Here is a 10,363-nt window from a genome sequence, read left to right as displayed (position 1 = left end):
CTTCTACTCCTGTCAGCAGTCACATCATCAACACCAGAGACCAGGTTCAATTAGCAGACATGCTAAGCTGTTCCTTATCTTCTTCATACTTTTCTCTTCCCATATTTTAGTACACATTCATTTTTGGAGCTCACATTGCCAGTTCCACTGAACAGTCTCCAATTTCAATTTCAGCACTTGGTATCAGCTCCACATCTCTTGCTTGAAACATTTGTCATGAAATAACATGAGAACACGCCTCATCTGGACATCAAAACTATGTCTGAGACTCTGAAAATGAGGACGTTTGTAGAAAAATGGTTGCAATTCCAAAACCTTTAATGCGAAATATTTGCATTAAAGCTGCAAGTCTGCACTTCAATTACATCTGGACTGTTTGATTTAAACTACTATACGACTAATATTATAGATGTTATTAGGGCGTAGAATTTAAAGAAAAATGCATAAATCTGCTTCATGTGGTCTCATTAATAATTTGATACCTCTGTATATTTGAGAAAATAAGACATTTGATTACAACAGTTTTGTTTTTTTTCCAAGGGTAGCTGCACAGGCAGACTACCCTCACTGACCCTCACTAACCTCTGATGCAAACCCAGTCATTTTGTTTTATAAACAGGCCCCAAATATGAAAGAAACATCTCAGTTCAGAAAACAGCTTCAAGGGTTACTCCGAGTAGGCCTTCAAGGGGTAAAGAAAGCTGTAAGTACAGAGCTGCAGTGGTGACAATGAATAAACTTTTCAAAATCACACAACTTCACTGATTGTGGCACCCTCTACTGGCTCATTCCTACCTAGTGATGGAGCTACACAATCAGTCTGATTTTAAGTACTAAAAGCTTTAAAAAAAAAAAAAAAAGAGTCGAGACAGGTTCAGGACAGAGAAGTATATTTTAGCTAAGATTGAGTAACAATACAGCCTTCACATGAGGCTCAGAAGCATAGAGTATAATATGTATGCATAAATATGCATTCAAAACCACAAACCAAATAAATAAATAAATAATAAATACTTACAAATAAATAACAAGCATTTCGTGGAATATACAGTACATCAGTTGAAATGTTTTGAGTATTGTCAAGAAGCAGTACCTTATGAAGTCATGGAACAGGGGAATGGATATTCTGTGTTCAACATGCCCATGGCTCTCCAGATGCTTTGGCACACACTTCCCTGTCTTTGATGGTTTTTAAGCTGTCTGAGTTTTTTGTTTTTCCTGTTTTGTTTCCTTGACCCATTTCCAGAAAAGTGTAGCTACTTAAAACAAACATGAAATCATACAAAACAAGCTTGTTTGTTCGAAGAAGGTTCATAGAACCAGTGGCTCAAATGATTGGAACATTTCATACAGGGCTGAAAGGCTTAACTCACAGACTTAACAGCAAAAAAAAAGTAACAAATGTGCTTCCTTGTCTTTGTTGTTCCCCTTCAAACTTTGACATTACGAGACCCCCTAACGGAGCTAGAAACACTCAAACATCACAGATCCCTTTGTGAAATATTCCTGCAAAGTAATTGGTGCTGTTGTACAACACCAAACAATTAAAAGTAACCATCTTATATGTAAAAATAATAATAATAATAATAGTGATGAAAAGGAATCTACACAATCTTTATCTACACTGAAACGAGGACCACTGTGGAAATATCTGAGGGTAGTTTGCGTTCACTAAGCTGTAAGACTGTGAAATGTTTCCGTCTTAACGTCGAACTGTCAAAAATGTCGGATGCAGAAGTCGGACAAAGCCTAAGAAAATAAATAAACACTGACCTAATACTGACATGGAATGACTTTTTCTTCTTTTTTAAAACATCTGCTATGTACAACCATCACATTTTTCTGTCCGAGGGAAAGCCTCTTCCTTCTTTCTTGAGAGTAAAAAATAATAATATTTTAAAAAACTAAAACATAAAGAATCAGGGGGAGGGGAGCAGGAGGGAGGGATAAGGCAGCAGAATACAGTCGTATGAGATTATCTCCGTTCTAAAGATGAGTCAGTCTGCAGGTCGGTTACATTTTTGTTAGAGTGACAGTGACTACATAGAGGATACAGATAATAAACACTAACAAGTCAAAATACTGTTTAGCTGGGATTTTTTTTTCTTTTTTGAAGGTCTTCTTCATTACTAAACTGAATTAGGCCTTCCATCTACAGCGAACATACTAACATACAATATAATACATTCCTATTTTCCTGCTCTTCCAGGAGGCAGAGAGGACTGAATTTGATCTACGTGAGGGGAAACGGCCACCTATGCTTGCTGTACATCCAGGCAACTTCCTCTCTAGTCAGTGCATGTTCCTGTCTGTCACAGTGCCCGAAGACATCTTAAATACTGAGCGCGCCAACACTTCCTTTATGTTTCCTACAAACTAAGAGGCTGAAGTACTTGAAGGCTAGCCGCTGAAGCGTTTAACTGTTTTGCTGGCTACAAGCACTTCAGCACAATCTGAGGCCACCGTCTCAGCTCGTTTCAAGTCTCGCTTTCCTCCTTGCAGCGTTCCTTCCTTTACATACTCATTGGTACATTCGCCTTCTTTCCCTCCCCCGCCCCCAGCCTCCCCTCCACACCGCTCCTCTCAGTGCGTGGCCAGCTCGGGCTCTGTGGGGAGCGTGCTGTAGCCGTTGGCGGGCTGGGGCAGAGCGTTGCCATCCCTCTGGAGCTCCTTAGCGGCGGCGGCGGTCGGGTGCGGCCTCTGCGAGCGGGAGGTGCCCGTGAACAGTCGCAGGGCGCCTCTGCAAATGAGGGAGAACCAGTAGAGCTGGGGCGCCATAAGCAGAGCAGCGCCGAGGTTACAGTGCCAGGGCACCGTCAGCGGAACCATGTGGAAGGGAATGGATGCGTACCTGGACCCAAAACGGGGAGGAGACAAAAAAAATTGCAGGGTTGTAAAACGTGCGCTCACAAACCTGTCTAGTGGCTGTGCAAGTCACTGACCCGAGTTCAGCCAGACAGCAGAACAGAGATGGAAAGAAAGACATACCTTCCGTAGACGTAGTAGAGGTAAGGGAAGAGTAGGACTCGACAGATGAAAAAAGTGATCAGCATAAGAGCCCCATTCACTTTGTGCAGGAGAGTGTGCTGCTGTTTGTACTGAGAGCGGGAATAAAAAGAGAGAGGGAGAAAGAAAAGCAAGCGGTACAGTTTGGTGAAAGCCACCGATGTTAATCTTTGACTGTAATACTGTTAATTCTAATATTGTTATATTTGTTAATGCTATCTAAACAAGACGAGGTGGAAAGCACAGTGTAATGCTCCTGGCTGGAAAGGTGGGAGGGCAGGGAGATGCTGCAGCAGCCCCTTTTTACACCCTCATTAGCTTAAAGCTTTATCTTGAACCTGTTTTCGTGAGATAACACAGAGCACAAACACACATCTGCCTAAGAGGTTTTTCCTCGTGCCCATTCACTAATCTCACATGCTAGAATTACATGGCATCCCATCAATAAGAACCCTTTTGTATTACATAGGGTTTTTTTTTTTAGTTATTTCTTTAAGCAGGGAGGTCTAAGGACACAGCTTTTGCTGTTTATCAAACTGCCATGTGCACTGTGAATGGGAGAGCCAGGGTGCTAAGTGATAAAGGGTAGAAGGACATGCAGATAGTGTATCTGCTGAACATCCAGTGTAAATCTAGGGGCTATGTTCAGAGACAAACAGCTGTGGGAGCCTCACTTTGGAGTACAAGCAGACACTGAAACACACAGACCTAAAAACAAATACAGGGGGGACGTGCAACTCCAGCAGCGGACTGTGTTACCAATTAAAGACTGATGTTTCTGACAGAGCTGTTCATGTAAGACGCAGCTGACAGGAGCCGCTGGGCATGAACAAGCTGCATGCTGGGAATGGCTGGAAATATACTCTCCGATGAATTAAAAAAGGGAGAAGGAAAAAAAAAAAAAAAAAACAGTAGAGAGTGCAGGAGAACTTTAGTGTGACACATGCACATGCAAAAAAAATTAAAATAAAAATGCACTTCAGTCTTCCTACAGGCTGAACTCAGATGCTTACCTGGATGAGTATTTTTCCTAAGCAGACAGACGGAGTGCTGAGCTCAGCCATGAACATTATGCCCTGGAAATAATCGCCCTTTCCTTGTCGCCAAAACTAGGGAGAGAGGGAAAAGAAGGCTGATTATTTGTCTAGACCGCTTTGTTCCTTTGTGGACTTGTTAGTACATCTGCAATAAAAATACCCCTTCTCTGGAAGTGAACGTTTAGCTAGTCAACTGAAATAGTTTGAAGACTTAATTGCTACTCTGTCAGACAAATGTGGACGGCTTTTTAATGCCTCTAGAAGCTGAACAGTGAACACGCTGCAGAACAGTGAATAACTTTAAATCTATTAAAACAAGGGCATAGTTTTAAAACCTGGAAAAAACGTACTGCTTAGTTTAGTTTGTTTATAAATGAGAGAAGAAGAATCAGAGAATTATCAGGTTCTTATTTGGCACTGGGCTATTTTTCCTTGACTTAACAGTACATTAAATACAATGTACACCATATAAATTGCTTTATGAGACAATGATTATTAAATTGGACTTATATCCTTTTTGTGCTACACAGTAAGTTTTGCTTTGGGAATAAAACGTGAAACACTTCTGCCACAAGTACACTGCACCTTTTCACAAGACTAAAATACCTGAGTGTGGGTAGATAATTCACTGCTATACTTTTCTTGCTTTGCTCAGATCCGTGCTCAACAGAAAGAGCAATGTATGACAGTTACCACAGAGACGGGGAAGCAGACGGTGACCATGACAACATGGTGCAGCACCATGAGGAACTCGCGACGCAAGTAGCTGGTCAGCGCCGAGCTCATGTGCTGGGGTGCCGCTGAGGCCTCCTCGTGCCCTTTGACCCGGAGCTTGTACCAGTAGCACATGAACATGGCGTAGATGTCGTACACAAAGTAGGGAACGGCGAACATGATGTAACTGCTCGTGAGCCAGTGCCTGGAAGCATAACAGGAGGGACACAGCTTCACTAACAGTCAGAACACAACTTCATTAATACTGCACTTGCCTGCCAAGTTGGAGCCAAGTACAATTAGCTATATAAACTATGACAACCCTTAATAAAACAAAGCTTGCCCCCTCTGCAATGAAAAAACTAACTGGAAAAACCCACCTAAAACATACAGATGAGAACAAAATTATTAGGCCCTCCCCCCTGTGACATTTAAAGTTTTTGTCAAAATTTTCGGCAAGGATTTGAGCTGTCACTTGAAAAAAGTATTATGTCAAAAACAAAAGAAAAACAAATGCTGATTCTCACAAAGCATGAGATGGATTGTAGTGTCAAAGAAGACAACCACTGGAACCCTGCACTGTGAGGTTCATATCAAGAAAAACTACATTTCTGCAGAAGAGAATCGTTCAAGCCAGATTGAAGTATGTTAATGATGACCTGGCACATCTTTGGCTCAGATGAGACAAAACTAGAGCTCTTTGGCCAGAGAAATGCTGCTTTTGTTTAGAGAAAGAAGGGAGGGGCATTCACCCCAAAGAACACAATCCATACATTGAAAAGTGGTGGAGGGAGTATTATGTTGTGGGGCTCCTTCAGTGCATCTGGAACTGAGGATGTCCTTGAGGTGGAAGGAATCATAAAGGCGATATTTGATATCTGATGAATGATATGGGAAGATTTTGAAATAAAACTTCAAGCATTCAACAGTAAAACTAGGTCTGGGTCGTCCCTTTGTCGTCCAACATGACAACAACCAAAAACATATATCGCCCCGGTAAAGAACTAAGTGAACGCTGCTGACTGGCTTGCACAGAGCCATTACTTTAATCCCACTAAAGATCTGTAGGGCAAACTGAACACCAAGGTCCATGCTATAAGACCTTGCATCTGGAGGGGCTTGAGAGTTTCGCCAAAGAACAACTGCCTGGGATTTACACGAGACATGTGCAAGAAGAAACAACGGCACGCTGTTATCCAGCAAAAAGGATACAGTATTGGCTTTTAGCAACAAAGTGAAAAGTGAAATCATTTAAGCATCCAAAGTAAAACTAGGATGTTTGGAAAAGCTGTGTTAAAAATTCCTTGTCCTGTTTGAGAACACTTGGAAAACACTTAAAAAAAAATTTTTTTAAAGGGCATTTCAATAGAGGGATTAATAACTCTGTCCCTCATCTGTATGTAGAACATGAAAACCAGAGAGCCTATACATAGTCCAGACACAGACCTGGAAATGACCAATCATGATATCAAAGCCTGATCAAATGTGACAGAATATATTCCAGAAATGTATTCATAGACTTACTGGTCCTCAATGATGTCTTCACAGGAAGAGGCAATGATGTAGCCTGCTGAGGAAGCCATGACTGCCTGAATTGAGGACACCAACCTGAAATGACAAGCATTCACTGTCTAGTTAACACATGTTAAAAATGTGCAAAATAACACAGCTCAAAGTACCTGTAAAAACATAATAGCTTCCACATTAATCTGACACACTTGTTACGCAAAAAAATAAATAAAAAAAATAAGAGGTTTAGTCTAAAACAACCTTGATCGCACTGCAGTAAAAGCACCACTTTGCTATAATTTTAGAGGGCATGCTGTTGGCATAAAAGGTAAACAGAGTGAGGGTCGAGTTTCTAGATGGCATTTCTACATCTACTGCAAATAAGACAACACAGCAATTCAAAAGCATTTCAGAGGGGCTAACCTAGCTGATACAATCACTGCGTCCCCTTCGCTCCATCTCAGTCCTGGAATGGTCTTCAGGCATTGTTTGGACAGCAGGAAAAGGCCTGGAAAGAAAATAGAGCCAGCAGCTAGGATGGCCAGCATGTTCCCTGGCGATCTGTGGTTGAGGCAAAAAGTTCAGCAGGCAATCTGGTCCTTGAGATCCGTCGCTCTTTCACCTCTCTGAAAAACACGAGACATGACAGAGTGAATGAGGGCTCATACTGAGCGCACTACAATTCCCTGGTGTAAGCATGTCGCAAATACTATTCTAGACTACCATTGGTGGGAATAGATTTTTCTACTGAAAGGCCAAAGAAGAGCTAAGATTCAGGTAAGGGAAGGGTGCACTGCACTGAATGCTGAGAGACTACACGGGGATAGGATGTCAGTGAGCAGACGCCTTTGTGCAACATGCCGTTTTACCTATATGCATTTATATGCATATATATATACACCTATACATATAAAAGCATGTGGTTTTACTATGCGGTTTTTACAGTTTGCACATAGTCGAGGAGCTGACTCATTAAAAGTTGAAGTCCATTAGCAAAATACGCATTGCGCTATTTTTAAAATCCCAAACGTCGAAAATATTGACATTGCATGTAATGCTACTGCTGCTCAAAGCTTCTGGCAGCACTGCTAGCCGAGGTTAACCTGTCTGGATAACCAGATACAGGTTACGCTTTTGATTCACATACAAATAAGCTATGCTGACAACATTGGCGACCCAGCCTAGTCTAGTCAGTTAACCTTTAATTTTTAAATTGGCCCAAGCTCTGACGGGATGCAGACTCAAGGAGCCCACGTGTCAAATTTACTTGTTCCTGAGCAAACGCTAACTTACGTTTTCTCTCCAAATTTAACAGCTAGTTAAGCTAACTAGCGGCAGAGTGGCAAGGCGAGTTAGCGGGATTTGCCGTTTTCTTCTCCCAAGTCCTAATAAGACAAAAACTGGGTCAGCCAGTATGCATGTATGCTCAGTGTACAAAACGATATAGCCAACATTATATGCCATCCCGCGGCAGGCAACAGCAACTGTCTGCACCCCTCAACCGCCCGCTAACAATGAGTACAAACGCTAGCTAGCGCTAGCTGTGGTACTTTAGTCACCACTGGCTTGGCAACCGACACCATCCATCAATCAATCCACAACAACAGTTAGAGAGATACTAGCACCTCCACATAAATACTAATCGTCAACTGTGTCCCCGTCTGTGTTTTCTCGCTAATTCATGGACAAGACACGGTGGCGTTAAACTGTTTCGTTAGCTTGTTATTTGTTTGTAGCAGTAGCAGCGCAGCTAACAGACCCCGTTAAGCGCTAACCGTGGCTAGCGGATTGGAGTTTACACATGTCTAGAATAGAGGAAGAAATTGTTATGCAACATTTACACGGCGACTCTGCAGAGTCCAGTCAGCGGCCAGTCGAAAGTCGTGTCCTGTTGAAAGCGTTTAGAGGTATCCCGGGGGTCTCCGCCTCGATGATCCGCATGTTTATGTGACCACTTCAATGTTGAAGGGTAGCAGCAGCGAGCTAGCGCTAGCGTGCCTCAACTTAGATCAAAATCTGTATGAGGGCAGCTCACCGAGGGCATCGGTGGGAAGCATGCGACAGAAATAGCAGTATCTAATTAAACAGATGACAAAAGACAATGGCGCAGTCGGGTACAGGTGTCAGAGTGACTGTAGCTGGTCCAGTCGCTATGTCATCTCCTCTGTCTCGCCACAGCAGAGCAGAGATGCCGCTGCCTCCTCTCCTCTCTCAGCCTCCCAGATGCAACGTTGACTCAACACTGTTGGACTGCTGCGCCAGCTACTTTCCTACAGGTCCGGGCGGCAGCATCTCATGTCATGACGAGAAATTTGCACCAGTCACAGCACCGCATTTTGCAAATTGTTGTTTTCTGTGCACTGAAACGCTGAATGGATCCCACGTAGGGAAGCAATCTATTTCAGCTCGATTTTTAGTTTGCAAATATTAACTCTGCTTCTTTCAAAATCACAGACGTTTTAATCTGTTTATATAAAACACTGAAAATGTGCACAAAGAATAAAGCCCCATTCTCTGTGGTACAGGCTACATCTTTGAACCGTAGAGTCATTGTTTATAAGTGAACAGCAACAGCCAATAAATGTATCTCTTATCAGCCCTCAGCTGCACATAATCAGACATGCCTAGTGTCTTTACAGGGTCACGGCCCTGCCTGGCAGACCTTGCCAGGGAAGCTTGCAGATAACGGGACAATTAATGCTACTTTGTTCAGGCTTGGCAGTGATATCCATGTCTAACACTACTCAGTTGGTGCTGGGTAGCAAATGTGTATATGTATGTGCAACACATGCACATGCCAGCTGTCGGTGTAAAACGCAAACATAAGCCAAGGTGAAATTCAAAAGCAATCTGCCATGAAGGTTATAAACATGAGTGACCTTCCTAACTAGGCTCGTGAAATTACTCTTTATATTTTGTGGTTTATTACAGATTTGTAAAGACGTTAAATCATGAATAAAGTACAGCCATTTGTAAATATACGTACACACACACACACACACACACACACACACACACACACACACACACACACACACACACATCTATCTATCTATCTATCTATCTATCTATAATATCTATATCTATATATATATATATCTATATCTATATATATATATATATATATATATATATATATATATATATATATATATATATATATATATATAGATATATATATATATATCAGAGTTTGAAGGAGTCATTATTCAGTTATGGTCAGATGTTTACTTATACTCATTATGGGCATAAATGTTATGGCAACTATGTGATTTTAATGATTTCTTCGAACTGTTTCTTTTCCAGGATGGAATGATTGTACAAAGTCTTTAATGACTTTTAAAAACAAGAATTGGGTTTACACATTTACATGTATTTGGGACTTTCTCTTACCCACATTGGGTGAGAAGTATATATACAGCGTCTAATATATATACAGTACATATACTCACCTAAATCTTCAGTGTCTTTTAACTTAACAAGGCCAAGGCCAATGAACTTCATATTACTGACTATGATAGACTACAACTGCCAGTTTCTCTTTGCCAGCATAAAAAGAATTTGTTTGACAGAACTTATTGGATCAATCAACACAGAGAACAATGGGAAATTCTAACGAACTCAGTGAAGATCTAAGAAAGAGAAGTGTAGATTTACACAAGTTGAGGATTTCTCCTATAGCCATTTCTAAACAACTGCAGATTCCAAGATCATCAGTTCAAACAATTAAGTATAAGATATCCAGATGTGTCACCACTTTGCCAAGGTCTGGAAGATGACACTAACTATCACCCTCAGATGAGAAGAAACTGGTTAGGATGTTCAGGAACAACCCAGGAACCACCAAAGCTCAATCGTGCCATGAACTGGAAACTGCTACAACACCAGCATCACCGTCCAAAATGAAGTAAGTTTTACATCGCTATAGAGTGAGAGGGTGCTGACCAAGGATGAAGCCCCCTTCCAAAAGTGACACCTAAGCTCAACTGAAATTTGCAGCTGCCCACATGGACAAGCCAAATAGTCAGACGAGACAAAGATTGAGCTATTTAGCCACAATGACAAGAGTTATGTTTGGAGAAGTAAAGCTGAGGCTT

The 10,363-nt window shown here is 41.6% G+C and overlaps 1 protein-coding gene across 4 annotated transcripts; it reads right to left on the bottom strand.

The window, feature by feature from the left end:
- Positions 1-873: 873 nt before the first annotated feature.
- Positions 874-8,774, bottom strand: tlcd3bb (TLC domain containing 3Bb). 4 transcript variants are annotated; one of them, XM_086303538.1, is made up of 7 exons: positions 8,302-8,774; positions 6,690-6,892; positions 6,282-6,365; positions 4,737-4,962; positions 4,020-4,115; positions 2,989-3,098; positions 874-2,851 (listed from the first exon to the last, which is right to left on the bottom strand). In XM_086303538.1, the coding sequence occupies exons 2-7, from the start codon at positions 6,812-6,814 to the stop codon at positions 2,584-2,586; spliced, it is 909 nt and encodes a 302-aa protein (XP_086159664.1). In that variant the 5' UTR covers positions 6,815-6,892; positions 8,302-8,774; the 3' UTR covers positions 874-2,583. The 4 variants fall into 4 exon arrangements, with proteins under 4 accessions (XP_086159664.1, XP_086159661.1, XP_086159665.1 ...); XM_086303535.1 differs by having other exon boundaries at positions 8,108-8,772; XM_086303539.1 differs by lacking the exon at positions 8,302-8,774 and adding an exon at positions 7,892-8,081.
- Between the last annotated feature and the right edge of the window lie 1,589 nt (positions 8,775-10,363).

This window comes from Aulonocara sp. 'chitande type north' Nkhata Bay, linkage group LG8 (genome assembly GCF_057382095.1).
Source record: "Aulonocara sp. 'chitande type north' Nkhata Bay isolate Kocher_YH1m ecotype deep benthic linkage group LG8, A_spYH_male_GT1.1, whole genome shotgun sequence".
NCBI classification, from domain to species: domain Eukaryota; kingdom Metazoa; phylum Chordata; class Actinopteri; order Cichliformes; family Cichlidae; genus Aulonocara; species Aulonocara sp. 'chitande type north' Nkhata Bay.
The sequence above is the reverse complement of the archived record's forward strand: the minus strand, read 5'-3'. Positions and strand labels throughout refer to the sequence as shown.

Excerpts from the sequence above, each read along its gene's own strand:
- tlcd3bb (XM_086303538.1), bottom strand. The coding sequence starts at position 6,814 with ATGCTGGCCATCCTAGCTGCTGGCTCTATTTTCTTTCCAGGCCTTTTC. Across the intron at positions 4,963-6,281 it reads GAAGACATCATTGAGGACCA|GCACTGGCTCACGAGCAGTT; the intron begins GTAAGTCTATGA and ends TTATGCTTCCAG. Across the intron at positions 3,099-4,019 it reads TAGGAAAAATACTCATCCAG|TACAAACAGCAGCACACTCT; the intron begins GTAAGCATCTGA and ends TCCCGCTCTCAG.